Raw genomic sequence first — 22,081 nt, forward strand, 5'->3', positions numbered from 1 at the left:
TATTCACAGGATAAAACAGTTGTTTTGTATCACTAATTGCCCAGTACGATTACAGCATACAGTATTATTGTCACTGCTACATTTCTGTAACGCGTACCAGAAATTATTTCCACTACTAATTAATTACCGTTGAGCTCAAAGGTCCTATTAATAAACGGTTAAGGAATGTGTATTTATGACGACGATTTGTGAGACTGGTAAACTTATGATACGTACGATGGTCTTTCGTTCTACACGGTGCATTTCAAGGTCCTGCTCCCATCCGTCGGTAAACTGTACCTGGGCTTGTTGCAGTGACCTGAAGTTACTAAACTTCATGAGTGTGTGCACTCACTCCAAGAACCGTATGATTATAAATATGCATATAAATATGCTACGATGAGATAGCTGACTTCATCTAACTAGCAAATGTTTTCCAGGCTACGTTGGTGATGCAGTTTTTTTTAATGTGTATGATATTTTTGTCATGCGATTTTAAAGCCGGTCCTACAAGCGCATCCAAGAATAACATGCGGCTTATCTCAGAACTGTCGGTGAAAATTATTCTTGGAGCTAGGTTTAATTGAGCTGCATTTTAAAGAGGTGCAATTTCACAATTTGTGTATATTTTCTAAGTTCACTATTTTGTCATGTGTTGAGAAAAACACAGATTTAAAAATTACATGGTCTAATATTTACATTTAGCATAACTGCAACATTCTTTTTTCGTTTTTTTTTAAAGACTCGAAAGGACTTGAAATTCAAAATTTCAGACTTGTGACTTTACTTGGACTTTTACACCAGTGACTTGAGACTCGACTCTGACTTGCCTGACATTACTTGAGACTTGACTTGAGACTTGAGGATAAAGACTTGAGACTTACTTGAGACTTGCAAAACAATGACTTGGTCCCACCTCTGGATAATGGCAACAAAAGAAGCTCCTGAGTTTAGCAAGTCAAATCCAAAAAGTCATCAGAACCCCAACAATTATAAGAGCAAACAAAAGTTATCAGTAATTCACAAGCAAGCAAGAGACAGGCAGGACAGGAGGGCAACATAACAAACAATCAGGGTTACCAATTAAACACATGTGACACTAATGAGGGGGAAACAAGAGTGGGACAAGTCCAAAGATAACAATAATACAACACAGGTTCGTAGAGAGTAAAGTACCTCTTCAGAATAAGGCAGGAAGTACACATAACAAGGTACACAGATTACTAGAGCGAGACACAGACAACAAGGGGACAATTAAAAAAAAACAAAAACAACCTAAGACTGCTGAGAGAGTAAAGTTTTAGATCAAAGATCATGACAGATCATGATGGTTCCTGATCAGATTATAAGCTTATTCTTCCCTTCCTTCTCTCTCTCTTTGGTCAAGCAATCAAGTCATTTCCTAGTTTGTTCCCTTCTGAATTCCTACTTTATTATCTATGTATACTCACAGTCTTCTCTGTTTCTTATTTTAGTAAGCATGTTTTTGCAAGTACTTTATTGCTTTTTGGAGTGTTTTTGGACCTTGGCCTGTTTTTGTCCTCCTCTTAGTTTCCTGCAGACTTCATATGGGTCCTCTCCACCCATATGCCACCACTCGGTGACTATTGAACAGTAGTAGTTATACATATTAATGGTGCTGTTTCCTGACAAAGCCAAAGGTCAGACAAGTGCTGGGAGAAAGTAAACTAAAAGGTCAAACAAGGCCGGTTTGAAAAACAACCCTTACAGTGGTAGAAGAGTGGATTACTTTTGTGTTATTATAACAAGCTGAAGAACATTTTCTTCTCTTGTGTCGATTGTATCCCAGTATAGATGATGATTATGGTGATGATGAAGGACGGCATGTTTTACAAACTGCCTCCAGGCTGAAAACAAGACCTTGAATTCCTGTGTGAAGCGCTGCTGCGCGGTGACTTACTGTTTTTAATGTGCTGCGGGGGTCGAAGCAAACGCTCGCCTGGGACACAAACATACAGCATCACATTGTGCAAACGTCTGCGGGGGACAGGATGATCTAATATGAGACTGTGAAATGGACGAGGACGGGGGAGGAGGCAGGGGAGGTGCCGGAGTTAAAGGTGGAGCTCTTCCTTTCAAGTTGAGGTTAAAAGCCTCGGAGGCTGTGACCTTGGATTTAAAGGTTTCCGGAGGGGGGAAACTCATAAACAGGTGCTAGAACAGCTGTAATCAAACAGTAACTGGCTGCAGCGTGTCACAGGGGGAAGCGAGGGTGGAGAGGTGGATGAGGTGAGCGGTGAAGGGACAGCAGCATAATGCCGGGCGACCTCAGACCACCGTGACAGCCCACAGGGACAGCGAGATCGCATTCCTTCACGCTAATGGGCCTATTTAGCAGATGGACACAGATGGAAGTCCCTGAGAGATCGGTTTTAATGTGCTCAACAATTACTGCAACATTTATAATATGCTGCATGCTGGACTTAGAGGATTTACACATAGTGTCTGTGCAACAGTATTATAAGTCAGTATTCAGTTTCTTTAAATTTGAGTATTTAATGTCGATTTTACAATCAATAGAAGAATTAAATCTACAGAATTTAAACAGAAGTAGAGAAAACCTTCAAAAGATTTAACTCTAACCTACTGCAGGCATGTGTGATTTATAGAATTTCATATAAAAATTTTATAGCTACGAGATCAATGAGCATATATTTTATGTTTATTCTGACTTATCTTGCACACAGCCCGTTGCCGCCTGTATCTTCTAACAGTGTGAGACCTACTAAGGCCGAGCTACAGCTTGTGTAAAGTGCTCAAAGCTCCGTGATTCTGCAGTCCAGTGCAGAAAGACAAATGAGAAATCGCCTGCATTTCTCCAGCAAAATTCTGGACAAACACTTTTTAGAGCGTCCAGCACATATTTGTGTTTCTCCAGTAGAGGTCAAAATAGCTGAATACCAACATCTTGCAAGACTTGCTTCTTTTCAATTTCAGAGCAGTTGATCTACAGACATGTGAAAAGAGTTTTGACAGGAATCTCTGGAGTCCTGTCATAAACTAAGTACATCTTTACTGTCCATTTCTACTATACCTGAGCACTCAAAGCACTTTATACAACATATGTCATCCACTTAAGCACTTTGTTTCTGTCTAAATGCTTTCTATCTGTCATTCACACATCTTGGGGTTTAGTGTCTTGCCCAAAGATGCTTTGGCATTGAGCCAGGGATTAAACCACCAACCTTCTGATTAGTAGGTACCCTGTTCTACCCCTTGACCCACATCTACCGCAAAATAAGAGGGTAAGTAACAGCCAGGCTTTTGCCAGTTTGCAGGTCTGGATGATTCAGCTGTGTCTTAACACAGTTGTGTTTTAACAGTCTTCCCAGGAGTGGCTGTCCCAGCAAATTCACCCCAAGGTCAGACTATGCAATGCTCAGAGAAACTGCAGAAAACCCAAGAGCTGCTTCTCAGACTCATTTTGCGTGATAAAATTTAAAGTTCTTGACAGTGCTGTTATAAAAAGACTGAACAAGCATAGCTGCTTTGGAGGACTGCAAAGGAAAGCCTCTTCTGTCTAAAAAGAATATGGCAGCACAGCTAGGGTTTGCAAATTTCCATCTGAATAAACTTTAAGAGTCTTCGAACAACGTCCTTGGACAGACGAGATGAACTGGAGATGTCTGGCTGTAATGCACAGAACCAAATTTGGCCACAGGACCTGGGCATCATGCAGCCAGTGAGTCATCCATGAACTCCTCTGTATACCAAAGTATTCCAGAGTCAAATGTGAGGCCATCTGTTTGACAGCTAAAGCTTGGCCGAAATTGGGTCATGCAACGGGACAATGATCCCCAACAAAGAAATAAATCTACAATAGAATGGCTGCAAAAGAACAGAATCTAACTGGGCCACTGCAACACTTTGGGTCCAGACCTCAACCCGACTTAAATGCTGTGGAGAGACATTAAGAAAGCTGCATGATGAATGCCTGCAGACCTCAATGAACTGAGGCAGTGTAAAGAATAGTGGGCCAGAATTCCTCCAAAATAACACGAGAGAATTATAAAGTCACACATTTAAAAAATAACTTTTCTAATGAAAATATTTATTTCGCCTGACAGCACAGTATCTAAAAGACCCTTGTCAGTCCCAATTTCTTCTGGAACTGTAGATGCATTTCAATTGTCTTGTGAGCAGACTTTTAGGTATAAGTAAAATCCTGAGATTTTCATAATGCGAGACTAGTGAAACCTTCTTTCCCACCTGGTTAGAACTCTGCTGAGTGTGCTCTCACTGTTTGTTCTGTGTATAAAAAAATACCACACTCACTCAGCTCCGCAATGCTTCCCACTCGGGTCGCGAGCAGGGACTGCTCCAGGGTCCGGAGCTCGGCTTGGGTGTACCCGTGACCTTCACTGCCCCTCCCCGAGCGTTGCTGGTCCCTGTGCAGGTTCAGACTCTCTGGGAGGCTCAGCACACCTGGAGACGGCACAGAAAACAAAGGAAATTTTAAAAAACAACAACTCATACATCTTCTTCTTCTTCTGGTAATTTTCCCATCAGCTTTCTGCTGATGCCAGATTTATCACAGACAAGAAGTAACAGGGGAATGCAAACTCTAGAGAAAGACAAGAGGAGCAGCAGAAATGCAAATCAGCACTTTGAGATAAATATTCTGCACAGAACTGGGAAGCTGTGCGATTAAAACCACTTTCATGTTGCAGCCAGAGAGCAAACATTTGTCTAAATGATTAAACATGGGGACAGAGTCACGGGTTAATGGCATACTGTACGTGATGATTCTTCTTATTTGCATTGAAAACCTCACAGCTCACAAAGCTTTCTTGTTTTTACCTCAACCTTCAAACTCTAATTGAACTGAATCGTCTGTTAGCCACATTTGTTTCTTCAAGTATTCACATCTAAATCACCTTGTCGTGATCTCAGGTGTGTTTCTTTTTTTTTTTCTGCTGAAAACAAATGGTAGCAGATTACGCTCGCTAGCAAGAATTAATCCATTTAGGAGCTGTTATTGCAGCCAGGCATTGTGTAGCTGCAAAGAATGGCTTGTGACAGATTGGATATTGAGTTTTCTGCTACAATAGAATGGAAAGCAACACCACGCCGGGTGCTAATCCTAATGACACAGCACAGTGGGATATGCCATTTTTCAAAGAACAGTAATTACAACATGGAGGAATGTGGACAATTTGTCTATGTTTAATGCCGGCAGCTAAGAGAAAAAAACCCTCGCACAGTGGACACAGTGCACCAAGTTCACGAGCTTTCTTTAGTTTTCCCTGTACAGAAAAGACCTCTCCAGACTCAGATTCCTCCCACCATCACCTCTTCCCACAGTGTCCAACCCAAGAATTCCAGTATTCCCCAGTCCCAGTCCTGCTCCTTTTTCTTCCCACAGCCTTTCCGGGGAGGTCTACATGATTTTTTTCCTAATAGCTTTTTCCATTGCTGTTTTAACCACTGAGCAGTATTAATGGAGCAGCTGGTATTAGGGTGTGTCTCGAATGGAAATCCTCAATGTTAAAACAAAAAAGCGTGGCCGGATCTGCAGCAATAAAGAATTTCTATAATCCAAAGAAATGAAAGACTCCTCTAAAATGAATGATTTGCTGAAAGCTGGCTATATGGTGAGGTGTAGTTAGCAGCTGCTTCACACTTAGCTCATTTAAAAGCTCTTTAAAATGGTTTGTTAGTACATATGGTGTTCACAGTTTTAAGTGTTTGAGATCATTTTCTATGAGTGCAGATATTTAACTCACTGCTCTTTGAAGCATTTATAATTGTATTTTATCCACAACTGTCACCCTAACAGTCATTTATTTGTTGTGTATACCACTGTGAATAACTTAAGGGGAACGGTTGTCTGAAACGGTGGACCTCATTTGTAAAATTCATGACTTTGGGAAAAGCCACAAATTTCATGCAAAGAGATTACTGAGACAGAGGGGTGGCACCAGAGGAGCTCTGAAAGCCGATTTCACCCTGCCTGTTAGTTTGGCCACACACTTTTTCCTTCAGATGTGGAAAAAGTGTGGAAAAGTCACTCTCTTGTATAGTGGATCCTAATGTAGTGTCAACATTTGGCATAAAATTACCTTTGGCATAAAATTAAACATGAGATTTTATATTTTAAGTTGCTGTAGACTTGTTAACTAATGGGTGTTTATTACAGAGCTAATGGAAATGATTTATAATTGGTGAGAGTTGGGGCGAGATGTGCGATCGGTGCTGTTTCTTGTTTGGAACGACCGAAACAATTACTGAAGAAGTAGAAAATTGGGCCTTCTATGTGCACCCCTTTAACTGCTTGTTAACACAAACATCTAAACAGCCAATCACATGACAGCAACTCAGTGCATTTAGGCATGTAGACACAGTTAAGGCAACCTGCTGAAGTTAACACCAAACAGAGTGGGGAAGATTTTGAATTGAGTATTTCAGACCAGTTTTTCTACTGGTTCACTGCTTTCCACAGTCACCAGATCTCAACCCAACAGTCCATCTTTGGGATGTGGTCGAATGGAAGAATTGCATCATGGATGTGTAGCTGAAAAATCTGGAATAACTGTATAAATATGGAGCAAAATCTCTGAAGAATGTTTCCAACGTCACAAAGAATCAAAGCTGTTCTGGTGGCATTAGGTGCTCCAGTCTGGTCAAGGCTGGAGCTCAACCTAATAAAGTGTCCAGTGAACTTCAGTTAAAACGCTACCATATAAAGAAAAAGACAAGATTAGCATCTAGCTTATTATAAGTGCACACCAGAAAAACAGCATCCATGACGTTATGACAGCATACAGCGTTTAAGTGCACATGGTATGGTTAACTTTCACGTTCCTGAAGGCATCTTGCTCAGGTAAGATCCTGCTGATTTAAGCAAGCTAATGCTAAACCTTAATCACCTATTACAACAAGAGCACAGCTCTGTAATAAAGCAGTCTGTGCACTCTGTCTGCAATCCATACCCTTCACCCATGGGTGCATTATGAGACAAAAAGCTTGAAGTAAAACATTTTAAAACATTCTTACATTCTTTCAAAAGTACAGCAATTGTTCTCCTCACTTTCTAAACTTGTAAAGTTGGGTTTTTTTTTAATAAGAGGTGATGCAACACAGTGGTAAACATGCTCCTGTTCCAGCTTTCTGGATGATGCTGCCACGTGGTGCTTCATTTCAAGTAATATTCTGTCCTTTTACCATTTGCACATCATTGAATTCTGTTTTAATCTACATTTTCCGTGCATTTCAGCTTTGTTGAAAACAGGGTTGCACTATAACGTTGCCTTCAATCTCAAATGATCAGATAAAAGAGGGTAAGAGATTTCATGGAGCCTCAAGGAACTGCACAGATGGACGTGCCACTAAAATGACTTTTACATACAATGAACCACCAATTGGGAAAGTAAAACCACTGACTAAAGCAGCTTAAAGTCTGCTCCATGAAGATGATAAACACATGACTGAATTTGTATCTCTAGACTGAAACTAACGAATGTTTTTCTAAGCAGAAGACATGGATCAAGAGGGATGGCTTTTATAAAGGTCTGTGAAACTGCAGAGTAAACAACATATCAGTTGAATAAAAGTGGCATAAAAACTACAGAAAAGCAGGGATTCCTCAGGCTTTTCGGAAGAGAGAAGCTGTCTGTCCTACTCCTGTCCCAGATTGAAGCAGGGAAATCTCTTGAAAAAAACATATTGACATTCATGGCTTCCTGAGCTGCAGATTTTGCACTTGTGTTTTTAGGTGGAGGTATAGGTTTGAATAATTCACAGTGCCCTCTGTAATCAAGGCTTCCCATCTTCATTTTCACTTCACCCCCACCACTGCCCAAACTATTCTTTTAATAATATTACCGGGGTGCCAGGGAGTCCTTTGCTGAATTATTCATCCTGTCAGATCAAGACATATAAACAAGTCTGCAGCGCTCTCTTTCCCCACCTCCCACTCACTCTACATGTTATCTCTCACTAACACTTGGCTTCTCCAGATAGGAAAAAAAAGTAGGAATATTTGATCCTGGGTGATGTTTGTGTAATAAACATCAGAGGTGAGAAAGAAGGCAGCCTGGCCCCTCGGAGGCGAGGAACAGGGAAGAGGATGAAGGGAAGAGGGAACGCTGACACAAGTTTGTGATTAAAAAATGACAAACAACATTTCCAACATATATATATATATATATATATATATATATATATATATATATACTTTAGGAACAGTCTAATGCCACATAAACAGATACAACCTGCACTGCCTACTCTCTGCCTCTCTTCACGTGCCCGATGAGCAGATGAAAAGGATGCTGGGTCACGGCGACGGGACTAGTTTAAAGCTCCATGTGGTGCACCGAAATCCCCTCAGTCATTCCCGTGAAAATACCACTGCTCCTCATAAATAAAATAAGTTCTCATAAATAATATAGAGAATATTGAGCTTAGAACACATACAACAGCTGACAGTGTGGCAATGAAACAGGCTTCAATAACAAGCAAAAAAATAAAAGGTATTGTCTAGAACAAAGCAATTAATAAAGATTCTGCACAATTGTTATTATTCTGCTTTAACTAATATTACTTTTACTACTATACTAACTAATATTTATAGTTATCAGTGTTTTTATAGCATTTGCATGGATGCATATTACTTAGAAACTATAATTCTTGTGTGCCACGTGTTGTTTTTTAAAATATCATCTCACATGTGACGTCTGACCTCTCCTTAAAGGTTAATAGACTTATCTGAAGGTCAAAGTAGCACTAACACTATATATACAGTAGCTTTTAAGACTGAGTTTCTTAATACCATGCTTTTATTGAGAACATATAGACATATAGAGAATAATCTATGGGGATTCTAAAAATCATGGTACTTTGGACCTATGACCTTTTCTTCAAGGTCAAATAAGGTCAAACTTAAAACTATGATTAAAATTCTTCTGCCTTTGTTCCTACTGGCAACACTTAGTGAATGATACTGGTATATGGGGGTATCATATTATGTGATTACACACACACACACACACACACACACACACACACACAGACACACACACACACACACACACACACACACACACACACACAAAATGTGTGTAATCAAGTCAAAACATCTGTCAAGCTACACGTTTATGACCTCCACAGCACTACAAAGAGAAACAAAAAAAAAGAAAATTAAACTAATGCATACTTCGGACTGTGGGAGGAAGTGACCAACCCTAAAGAGTTAGTCAAACATTCAAGCTCCATACAGAAACGTCCCCAGGAACCTTCTTGTTTCCACCCATGATCCTTCAAAGACCAGCAGGTGTCTGTCTCTATGGGAAGCCGGGCAAATGTGATGGAAACACAGACTCAGACACTTTGAACATAGAGTTCAGTCACCAGTGTTTCACAAAAAATACACACAGACATGGCACGTACAGCTTCAATATACCATGAAAATCATTCTTTTCCTCGACCCGCACCGGTGGATCTAAAGTCCACCTCAACAGATATGGATTGAATTCGACCCAGATAGCCTCAGAGTACAAACATTTACAGCACTTGAACAAGAGTATACATTTTGAAATGTTTGCATTATTGGTATTGTTCGTTTGTCTGCCTGTTAGCATTCTAGCATCCGCAGTTGAAGATATCATGTTCAAATTTTGTGTGATGGCAGAGTCACGTCACATAGCAGGATACAGTATGTAAACCCATCTTCCTCAGTGGGAATGTGATATTCATTTCCACAACCACCACCATGCATGGACACTCACAAACGTCAGACATGGAGGTCTTATTCTCCCACATGGTTATCACATTCAAGTCAACTTGCTTAAGTAGCACTCAAAATGATTAGTTAGTAAATGATTATTGTAACTAATTATCTAAATGATTATTTTTGAGTTGCTTGTCTGTTATTTCAGCCCCTAACTGAACTGATAAAAGAGGATGCCGAGTAGAGATGGCTGGATCGACCCAAATATCGATGGTATCAATACCGCTGATACTGAGATTGGACGAGAGTTCAAATTTGCAAATTGATGATGATTCATCTCATAAATCCTGACACACTGCTCTCCCCTACATAAGCTCCCTTTATAGGTTGAAAGTACTAGTATGGTATTGGTATTGGTCTCGACAATGCTGGCCCTAAATTTATGATACCAACTTTTTTTTTAGTAAAATTATTAATAACTTTTTTGGTCTGGATGTTTAGCAGTAGTATCCAGTTCAGGTAACCTCTTACAGGTCCACTTGCTTAATGTTCTTTACTTTTTTGTGTAATTCTTGTATAATTTTTGTCTGTTTTTGGGTACCTTTCGAAAAACGACACCGTACTGTATGTCCTGTGTCTGCTTGTTCCTTTACAGAGATGGAAACTTACCTTTAACAAATGAAACCTTTTTGAAAACTCTTTGTTCATATTGTGTTGACCTGACTTCCTGCTGCTGACCAGTACAACATTCAAAGGTTGACACTTGAAGGAACACTGAGCCAAAATGCAGAAAGCTCCTGTATTGTTATTGTACGTGGTGCTGGGTTGGACCTGAGTATTAACTGCTTTCAGAAAAAGCAGTTTAGTTATTGGACAGGACATCTGGGCACCCACCGGATAGTATGCTGCCTCGTGGGGGAACGGGCTATATTTTAGGACTTCTAGTGTAGCTGACGAATATCCTGACCAAGACTTCCTCTTCATTATATTTGAATGCAGAAAGATTAAGAAAAAAAGCTAATTAAAAATTAACAATGAAAATAATACCTGATGTTTTGAGGCTACATTCTGACAAATTCAGACCCCTTTTAGTGTCAACATGGACTATCTATCTACACACAACCAAAGCCTGCACAGACACTGCATAGCGTTGACCCAGTAGGACTATAATGTAGATCACAAAGCTTTTGTTACTGTACCAATAATCATGTCCTTTATAGCTTTACTACATTCGATGGAAAAGTTAGACAAGAAATGTGGAGGAGGCGAGCAGAAATTTGGCCTTGTGTTTGAGCTCTCGTGGTATGCATCCCACCTGATTGGCCACTCTGTGAGCCCTGTAGAGTGGACGGCTCCCTACAGAAGGAGAGGAAGTTTGAGAGTGATACTGACCGATTAGACTGGCTGTTTTTTTTAGCAATTAGCAGGAAAACTAAAGCAGCCCTGTGAGTGGTTACTATGTCAACAAGCCTCAAGAGCTCAAAAAGTGCTGCAAAGACAAAAGATTTTTCCCTCCATAATGCATGCATGGTAGCTTGAATATCGCGCCATAAGGGAAAAGCGTGACTTTTAGCAAAGCATGTTGCTAGAAGGCAAGATGAAAGAATCAATATCTCTCATGTTTGTGGATTAAATATGAAGCTACAGTCTGCAGACGGCAGTGAGCTCACCGTGAAAGCAGCACATTGCAGGAGACACTGAGTCTCAATTCTCTCTAGGAAGGTTCCTAAGCCTTAGATCATGTGTACTGAACCTTGATGGAGGTGAATGGAAGCATGACCTGACAGGTTTGTCTTTTCTTTTTCTTTTTTTTTTTGTCAGTATAGTGTGCAAGCTAACATTTTTTCCACTTGTTCTTCTGGGAACAAAGGAATAAAATCACTCATTCGTGGCTTCCTGAAAGGAAAGTTCCAGCAATGGTCACATGGTTTTTAAACTAGTTGATCTAACAGGGACACATGTGAGCCTTCTGCTGAAAGGGACATGCAACAATCTGATTCAGAGGGACCAAATAACCCCGACAGAAATCTGAAGAATTGTCCAGATCCACTACATCCACAGAGGGATAAAATCTGAAGTCCAAAATGCACCCCGGAGACTTTCATTCCAACTTCAGAAACGTGTCACAGCGTTTTCACAGGTGACAATACAAAGTGTTTTGCACAGAGCTCTGAGAAAAACACCGCAGCTTTAATAGCACACCTTGACATTTTAAATTGGATCTATTTTTCTGCACCAGACACTTGTTCGCTGTAACATGAAGGGGGGGAAAAACATTCTATGTTTGTGCATTACTCAAAAAAAAGAAAAAAAAGAAGTCTTGTTATCCTTGTTATGTCTTCTCACCAAGCCACAGGCAATGCCTCACGGCTTCCTGCAGTTCTGCTGCTGACTTTACTCAGTTTTGGCAAAAAAAAAATCCCCCAAAACATTATTATATAACATTAAACTCTACGCCAGCCTTGTGTGCCTCTTTTCTTCTATTTTGAATCATTTAAAACTGCACATGTGCTGCAGAGAAAGCTGATTGCTAATAATCGTTCCACTTTCTGCTTCTAAATGCTGCACGATAAAAATTTCCTAAACACCAGGGTGACATCTTCAGAACTGATTATCCGTCCAAACAAGAATGACCCTGCGCAAAAGACAGAAATCAGAAAATATTCATAATTAAGGAACAGAAACATCGACTAACAGTCAACATGAGCCAGTGCCTTCCTGTGTATGTAATTAATGGCTCATTATACAGCCGTTAATTACATACACATGTTAAAGACAAGGTCTTTTTAGTGAAGAAATGCAATAGTCTGGGCCGCTTGAGATCAATCCCAGGGCATAATGGGATTCGTGATCAATGCCATCCTTTTATATGACAGACAGCAAATCCCGCCTGAACGGTTTTAACCCTCAGGAGCAAAGATTGCTCAGTTCCATAATGCCCAACCTTTCAAGAGCCTCCTCAGGAGAACTGTACGCCAAAGAAAAACTACAATTGAGAGAACTAATTGTGACATGCCGGATGCCTCTGCTGCTCTGAGGTGCAAGTCAAGGTCGGTAAGGTCGTCGAAGCTGTGAAACATCCAGACGTGCAGGTATTGCAGCGGCGGCCACCTGACGCAGCCTGCTTATTTTTTTCCGGAGGAATGTCCAATCGATTTTTCCTTAGCGAGAAAGTGGCGCTCTCCCCTTGTCAGAGAGAAAACTCTGCTGGAATATTAACAGGTAGTTACCATGGCAACAGGCGGCTGCCAGCGATTGGCTGAGTGTTTTTTTGTCTCCTGCTTACTTTGCTTTACTGTAAGGTGAGCACACGTATACAAGAAAACTCAGAAGCCCCTGAGTCAAATACACAGACGTAACAAGCATTTCATCAGAGGGGGGATGACTGAGTGCTCCAACAGCTACGCAACAGAGACATTTAATCTCTAATCAATAATGAATAAATGGACTTGGGACTCAGACCAAATTAGCAGTAAAATGGTCAAAATGATTAAATGGCTGAGCTAACTGCCTATCTGCAAATGTCACCCACAGATCCATGACCCAGCCCACACGGTGAAGGAAAGTGCACAAAAAAACAGATTGTGTGCAGTCCTTTTGTGCCTTCATGCAACAGGCTTCATGGCTTATCTCAAATGTAGTTTCAGCTTGTGAAGATTTATAACTCAGCAGTTTGAAGAGTGAAATACAATGTCTTCTTGGAAGCAGGCCTCGCCATTTGGTCACACGGGTAGCTAGTTGTGTAAGTTATTTTGTAGCGCCTAGCTAAATGAGTTGGGGAGAGAGTCGTGAATTTAATTTTAAATGCTGCTTTACTCACTTATCTAACATCTATCTGTTCTATTTCTATGCTTCAGCAGCTGGAGCAGACCAATCAGGCCATTTGGAGATATCACTAACTGGCCTGATCAATCTCTCTCTTCTGCGATGTCTCTTTTGTCTTGTTTCGCTTCCCTCGCTCGCAACCGGTCGCAGCACATTCAATTTCATTTTTAATTCAACTCTGTTTTTTTTTATATAGAGCCAACGCACAACAACAGTTGGCTAGAGGTGGCTTCTATTGTAAGGTAAAAGAACCTACAGTAATACAGAGAAAATCCCAACATTCAACAGTGGAAAGGGTAAAACTCCCTTTCAACAGCAAAGAACCTTCGGTTGCCCTGCCCTTAGCCTGACTATGCCGAAGGTTATTTCCTGTTAAAAGGAAGATTTTCCTTCCCACTGTTGCCAGGTGTTGATTTATGTTGTTGATCACTTAAAAATAGTGATTAAGTCTATGAAATTAGCAGAAAAGCAGAAGCCAAAACCTCAGCCATTTTTTCTACTCCCGGCTCTGCATGATGCCAGTGGATGGTCATCTCAGGCACACAGGTCTGGCTGTTGGCACATAAGGCCCACCCACTTGCTGTTCAATCTTGTTGTTTAGGAGGGGCAGCCAATCAGCAGAAAGACGGTTTAAAAGGATGGGTGACCTTCAAGGGAGAGCAGTTAAAACTGCTTTTTTTAGACAGTGCAAGGGGAATACCGAGCTGAAAATGAAATCCTCTCAATTCATATCCTTAACTACAAAAAAAGAAAAAGCTTGAAAGCGTACTAATTTTGTTTAATTAATATTAAATAAAGCATCCTTAAACTTAATTTAAAAACTTTAATTAGCTTGAAACGAAACATTTTCATATCCTTAATTGACATTTTAAACTTTGCATATGTGGAAATCCAGTTTGACAGATCTTCACCATTCACTGATTAGGCTGCACTAAATCATGGATATTATTTCAGTTTGGTGCTGAGGCCGTATTCTGTCATTGCCCTTTCAAAAGTGTTTATTTCACTGGCTTCTGTGCTGGGTGCCTGTGCTTTCTGCAGACAGACAACACAAAGGCTACAAGAAAGTATGACTATTATCTTCCTCACAGCTCTTAATGGAAACCCTTGTACTCTTGCACCTTAAAGGGGAGACATGGAAGCACTGCAGTTCTTATAAAACAGAGCTCATTGAAGATCAAAGAGGAATATAAATCTTCTCCTATACACTGGAAACATTTAAGCAGCAAAAAGGTTTAACCTGCTGTTCCACCGCAATTCTCTCGTTTTACTTGTAACCAAATGTCGGCGGGTTTCTTGGTAGTTACTGGAGTCCACTGAATTATGCCACGTGTAACTCTTGGCCAATATTTGAACACTTGCAGAGAGTTTATTGCAAAAGCTATACTATTGTTAGAAGCTGGATTTTAACCAATCAAAGGAAGTCTGCAGTGGCCACTTCCATGTGTCTTTATAAGTGTAACCTATCAGTGATTGAATCAGCATTTCGTCTCATCTATCTATTCATTAGAGGTCAAATGATGCACTGTTTTCCATCACACTCGTATCCAGTGAAATCTCCCCCCTCTCTGTAATGTCTGCCAACAACATGGGCCCTCACATCCTCATAAATACATCACAGCAAACAAGCACATCCGATACGAAAACACATACAGATGTCTCGACTTGGAACTCTGCAGCGTGCGCTCATCTGTTTCAAACTGGCTGCTTTTCATTCAACTTTACCTCCACAGACCCTTTCTGCATGTTTATAGACAGATTTGCATATTCTGAGATGTGCTTCTGCAGTCCTCGGCTAAATTTATGTGTCTCTCAATTAGTAAACTTTTTTTAAGTTTCTGTAGAATCCGCCTCAAACTGATGGTGCGGTGCTCAGGTTTGCATCGCAACCAGAGCTGCAAATCACAGCAAAGGCTTTTATTAATTACTTTTAAAGCAAACATGCTAACTTTGATAGTCATGCGTAAAGCTATATTACGAAAGTCAGTTTCCTCGTCTTCCCCATCCTTCTGCTCGTGACCCCGTAGTCAACCTTATTGTGACAGAGATTAGAACAGAGAAGAAAAAGTATCTGAATTCTTAAAACGCATCTGAAGGACAGCTTGCTGGAAGAGCAATGATTGAGGATGCACAGCTGCATCCTTGTCATTTTCAACTGTCCTATATACAGTCACTTCATAAGGTTCAACTGCTAAAGTGCTCATTAACTGTTTCCCCATATACCCTCATATATACATCATCATAAAGATGTGATCTGACGACCATTAGACTGTGCTCCAGACTTTTCCAAGAGCAGTAAGCTCTATAAGCAGAGTTCATCTTCACTAACTTCTTCACTAACACAGTCGTTTTGTTCTGGAAGCAGATCGGAAGTATGAGAGAAATCGCTTAGTTCAGAAAATAGAAACAAGGTTCTCGCCTGGTAGGCGTCCAAGAGAGGAAGTGTTTTTGCAAATATCTAATCAGCCAATCATGTGGCAGCAGCTCAGGACCTTTAGACATGTAGACGGGGTCAAGATGACCTGCTGAAGCTCAAAACAGACAGGATGGGGAATGTAGGTGATTTCAGTGATGTTGAGCTTATGGGATGGTTCTTGGAGTGAGATGGGCAACTGGGATTTTCAGAGAATTACAGATTTACAGAGAAAAGTTCCAAAGTGCTTCAAGCTCATAGGAGTTACTAATGAACACTAAATAACATCAAGGTATGCAGAAGACCATCTCTGAATGCCACATAAAACCTTGAAGCAGACGAGCTACAGCAGCAGAAGACCACACAAGCTCTCAAGAATCTGAGGCTAGCAGTTTGCAGAGACTATAAGGCACAAACGTGCCTTACTTTGCTCCCCTTGTGTCTCTTTCTTGTCTCCTCTGTTCAGACCTGTGGACGAAAGAAGGTGCCGAAAGAAATCGAGGATGCACAATCTGAGAAATGGCAATGGAAGTTTGTCTAAAGATAGAAGAAAGGACCCACAGACAACAACAACAACAAAAAAATCAACGTTTAGACAAAAAAAAGCAAATTCATGAGATATTGGCTGCAGCGTGAGAGCTGATTTCACACTCAGGTGTCACCAACTCAGCCATCGCTGGTCTGGTAATCAAACAAAATGAGAAAATAATACAAGCAGAAAGTCAACACCTTGAAAAATGGCTGAGAATAGTTGAAATTACAGAAGTAAAACGTCTTACTTTAATATTCTACATAAGGAGCTGGCTAACAGACTTGTCAAGGTGGCACTAATTTTAACTACTTTATATACTGTGTGCAAAAAAAGGACTCATAATGAAGGCTGTCATATAAATGTAGAGGAAAACGTTTTGTTTCCCTCTGAAATGTGGTGGAGAAGTATAATAAAATATAAATGCCACAGAGCGTCTAAAAAGTCACCTTTCATATGTGAAACCAAATGGCTCTCTGCCTCGTTTCACCTTTTGTGGCCTCGCCTGCATTTCAGCGGCAATCACCGAGAATAGCTTTGATAGGAAGAACTGAGCACTGACTTTATTCTGTATAAATTGTGAGCAGGTAGAAAAGCTGAGCTGTGACCAGCGGTGGATGAAGTAGTCAGATCTATTGCTCAGGAAAAGCCACAAAAATGTAAGAATGCCCTATTATAAGCACAGATGCTCATTTAATTGGAGCGGTTCAGTGAAAATAACCATCATTATGTGTGAAATACACAACACTAAAGTGCTGCTGAAAGTTGAGGTGCAGTTCCTCTAAAGGCCAATAGAGGCTGGCTCCAAAAGCAAGTCAATCTCCATTTGGTCCTATTTTAAAACACCTAACTTTGTAGCAGTCTTAAATGTGTTTACAGCCTGTTACATGACACATTTTGGTCTGTTAGCTCATTTTGCACTTCATAACAGTCTGAATAACAGTCTGAATCTTATATATCTCACCCGTTTAAATTACTTTAGGCTTAAAGTTATGCATAATTAATCCTCTTAGATTTGAATTATCACCTGTGACACTCCAGCACTAGTTCAAACCCCTATATTTTGGACAAGAGCATACATAGATTCATTTTTTATATTTATCCTAGCACTAATTAGCCTGTATCTATAGCTGTGCAGTGGATGCACCTTGCTGATCAAGCATACTACCCTCTTGTCCAAATAATCTCACTTTAGGGCTGAAAAACCAAGATGACCATAGCTTGAATGCTCCGCAAACCAACGGGGGATGCTGTGTCTGTCAAAAAAAATGCTGTACATATTTCCACTTTCTGCTGCTGAAGCCTGCTGTAGATACGATTAACTTCCTAAAAGCGACAAACATATGGCATCAAGTGTCGATGATGTCTGAACTTTCACTCATTTGCCTCTACAGTAGTGCTGCATACTGTAAACGAGGGCAGCAATTACCAATAACAGGAGACATATTTTTGCAGGGCGAAAGGTGCTGCACCAGATGGCCTTCCAAACGACTTTCTGCTGTCGTGCCAAAATCGACAGCAAATAAGGAACGAGAGCATGAGAGGCAGATTTAATTGGAGTGAACTGGAGCAAGCGTAAGCTGTAGTATGCCATGTGATGTATCCATATGTTCCTTATCATAATTTACACCTCTGCAAAAAAACACCAAACATCATGAATGGGTTGGGTTGTTTTGCGTTGTTGCTCCCGAGTCATCGACATCATGAGGACTCTAATCCTTCATCGCTTGCGGCACTTTTATCATGCCAAGCCAGATGGATTGCAGGTGCCGTGCCAGATGCCTTACTATATTTACAAGCATCATCTAGAACACCAGGCCATATATGGGCATGATTTAGATCAGCCAACAGGCTCGAATGACACCGGGGTCTGTCGCTCAGTATGTTGTTTGCATTGTGCAGATATTACATATTCAGAATGGGCGCTCTGTATTCCCCGGTAGAGACGCAGAGCAAGGTTCAGTCAGTGTTCTCAGTGGAGCTGCCTGACTCATCCCAATCACTGATGGCGAAGAGACGAGGAGGCAACCTAATGCAATTAGATGCAATACAAATATCAGCCTGCGTGCGAAGAGCGGGGAGGATGAGGAGAAGCACTGTGATGTCAGTGAGGGTCGGCATTAAAAGGATCGAGCAAACCCGCAAATATTTACTCGCTTGTGTAGTTGTTTCACTCGCAAACAAAAGTTCAAAGTTAAAAGTCAGCGAGAAAAGGGATGATCACCGGGCAGATTTATCCAACAGTATTGCTCTGTAAAGCTGACTTTGTGGTAATAAAGCATGTGGCAGGTATGGTTGTGAAGTAACATTTCCAATATGTGATGAAGAGAAGGTTTTAAATTTTGTTCAGGATTTTTTGATATTCTAAGGTTTTGTTTTAAATCTAGCTCTGTTTTGGGTTTTACTTTATTTTGTATTTCTTGTCTTCCTAATGTTGGGTCAATCCCATCTCCGTGTTTTGTCCCATATTCCTCAGCGTTCAGTCCCCTCGTTCTGGTTCCCTTTAGTTTTCTCTCTGTGTTCAGTTTTCTAATTTTAGACCTTAGTTTTACTTTTCTGGGTTCTGTTCTAGTTTTTAGGCCCTCATCTATTCCCCGTTTTGGTCATCATATCTAGTTTAATCCTTCTGTCTCACCATTCCTGATTTGTTCCTACCTGTGTTCCTTTGTTTCCCCATCGGGTCTGCATTTGTTTTTTGTCTTCCCAGGTACCCCAATCTGGTTCTCCTCTATGTTAAGTTACCCTTGTTGCCTGCTCAATTGTTTCTGTCTGATGTGTCTGGTCTCTTGCCTTGCGTTCGTCATGTTTAGTTTAACTTCCTGTGTCTTGTTATCCCTGATTTGTTCCTGCTGTGTTTCTACCTGTTCTCCCTGAGCCTCTTCACCAGCTGTGTATTTATGGTCTCTGCCCTAAGGTTATTCCTCTGTGAAGTCTGAGGTTATGTGCTCCTGAGGTCAGCCTGAGGTCTACCTCATACAGTATGTGCCGGATGTCAGGTGTGTTGTGACATTTGAGCCACATCTGATCCACACAACACGACAAGCTCCGTTCATCACTTGTGGTCCAGCAACACTGAGCTGTTATGTGCCGAAATAGTTCTGATTAGACCCAAATGTGTCTGTACTTTCAGATATTAGTCAGACAAACAAAGAACGAGCAGATATCTCGAGCACATACTGGACAGAAAGTGTTTTAAATTTATCCAAATCACTGTGAAAATCACTCAATTGCAATCAGCAGGGTGATTGGGCCAGTTGAAGCAATAATGGCTTTTTGAGGTAGTTATCTTAGCAATTATATGAAGCAGTTATGAGTTTCTGATTTTTGTGGTTTCATTTTGGTAATTTGGTGGTCAAACCAATGTGATGTCTTCCTTCTCGCTGCATGTTGCCAGTTTTCTCAGGTTCAGGATGTTTTTTTACAGGCTGTGCAACATGATAATTTAACATTTTATGCAGGATATCCTTCCTCATGCAGCTCTACCCGTTTATCCAGGCTCGGGACTGACACTAGGAGAACACTGGCTCACCATGACTGGGTTCAGCACGATCATTCATTAGCAGACAGAGGACACAATCCTCCGTCTTCATTTAGGTTATTTGGCTTACCATTTTTGACAATTAATAACAAAAAATAATGCAAAAGTTGTGTCTCTGTTTTCTTCGTTCCAAGAACCACCTCCATTACCTTCCTCACAGTATTAAAACCAAAAAAAGGGCTTTGTATTAAAGTTCAGAAGTTCAGGAGCTGGAAAACGAAGCTCAAGCTAAAGTGTGAAAAGATAAAAAGTGAAACAAGATTCTGAATTTTCCATGTTAAAAGTTGTGTTTTGCCGAATAATTTGTCATCAAAACACAATGCAAAAGAAACGAAGTCAAAATCAAACGATGATGAGCTGGTCCTGAAGTTTCCAAACTAGAAAAGGAAGAAACTAAGATTCTGGGTTCATCTCCTTCTCAAAAGACGAAAGCATCAGGAAGAATGTCATGGTTTATTACAAGAGCTGTCTGAGTGGCAGTTTGAGCTCTTGTTAGTTGTGACCACATCTGAGGAGACAGAGAAATACCTTCAGAGAGGCGACTGACCTGGAACAGCATGCAGCTGTGTCTGAGGTAAAGTAGGATTATTTTACTATTTTCATATTATTGTACAGTCAGTGGTGTGTTCCTCCCCTCATATCAACTCTGAGTAGTAAAAATTCATCCACCTTAATATTGGAGTTTTCATAAAACTAACATGGCAGCAACAAAAACCAATAGATGGCCTCACAGTGGCTACATCCATCTTTTATGCTACACATACAGCCAGATATGGACAAATAACATCACACCTCAGTGAATATACCAGCAGCTACCCACTGTTTGACTGACAGGATATTTTAACACAGTGTGTGACCCTGAAACCTTCTGTGGTTCTCTTCGATCAGAGACAAGAATTTGAATCCGAATCCATGTAAAGACACAACAGCTGCATTTCCGGTTTAAATACATCACAATGCTCCTGTTAGATAATACCATAGAGTAAACAAAAACAAACAAACAAACAAAAACCCATTTTGTTGCATTGCTATGTCCGAGCAGCATTTTCAGTAAAGTTTTCTAGTTGTTTTCAGAGGGTTTTATTCGCTAGATTACGAGACACTGTTTCACTGTTGATTTAATGAAGTTACGTGTTCTGTATTTTACCTGCTGCCGGTCCCAAAAGAGACACGTTACAGCTAGACGGTGCGTAGCATAACACATAAACTGATTTAATGGTCAGCTTCACAGCAGCAAGTGACACCTTTTTAATAGTGTGGAGAATATTCTTTCCTCTGGGTATTTTCTGCAGGGAATCACCCCTAGCTTGGATATTTCACAGTACCAGGTGTAAAAACTGCCACATCCATCCTCTCGGCCCCTCCCACGCCGACATGTGTATCTAAATAGAACGCGCCTCTAATTTGGCAAGGGCGATGTTGACATTTGGATCCCGTGCCCTGTGGGAAGGGTAACGACTACGCATTAGGATGCTGCAACCGTACGACACCTGATCTGTTCTCTGTATTCAGCTGGTTGTTCTGACACTGCATCAGTCAGTGTAATCCAAACAAAACTCAAATTGCAGCATTATTGATCGCATAATTCTTCTAAAATGCCACTCTACTGAGAGCAGCAACAGGCGCTGTCAGGCAGCAGAATCAGTCAGACCGGCCTCTGGCTAACCCAGCTCATTCCCAAACAGAAAGCTCGGGTGATCCACCCTTGTGGCTGTATGAAAGCACCCTTCAGCAGGATCTTACACCTCTTCTGATTCTAAAAGGGCTGCTACATGGATGATCCTACAACACAGCAAAAGAACAGAGAGGCTTTCAAGGGACTTCAAAAAATCATAATCTTTGACTTTCACTGAATCTATAAGAAAGCATCAGTTGTTGCAGCCTGTTCTCATCAGGACATCAAATGCCACCATGCTGTCAAAGCTGCTGGCGTCTCGCTGATACGTTTAAGGTCCCTGACCCCGCGGCACCTCGACTGTCATTGTGGATGATTTATGATATGAAGGGGGCATATTTTAATACAAACCATTCATTTTCCCCCCTGTCTAAATCTAATGAAGTACTTTTGGCACCTAAACCAGGGGTGTCAAATTCAGTTTCTCTAAGGGT

General features: G+C 40.8%; 1 protein-coding gene across 2 annotated transcripts in view; it reads right to left on the minus strand.

Moving 5' to 3' along the window:
* Window positions 1-22,081, minus strand: part of LOC113008735 (ankyrin repeat- and BTB/POZ domain-containing protein 3-A) — a 259,075-nt gene that overhangs the window by 93,885 nt on the left and 143,109 nt on the right. For both annotated transcript variants that reach the window (XM_026146398.2, XM_026146397.2), the window contains exon 2: window positions 4,276-4,425. In XM_026146398.2, coding sequence (XP_026002183.2) covers window positions 4,276-4,425 — 150 coding nt within the window. The remainder of the gene's footprint in view (window positions 1-4,275; window positions 4,426-22,081) is intronic.

Source organism: Astatotilapia calliptera, chromosome 17 (genome assembly GCF_964374335.1).
Source record: "Astatotilapia calliptera chromosome 17, fAstCal68.1, whole genome shotgun sequence".
NCBI lineage: Eukaryota > Metazoa > Chordata > Actinopteri > Cichliformes > Cichlidae > Astatotilapia > Astatotilapia calliptera.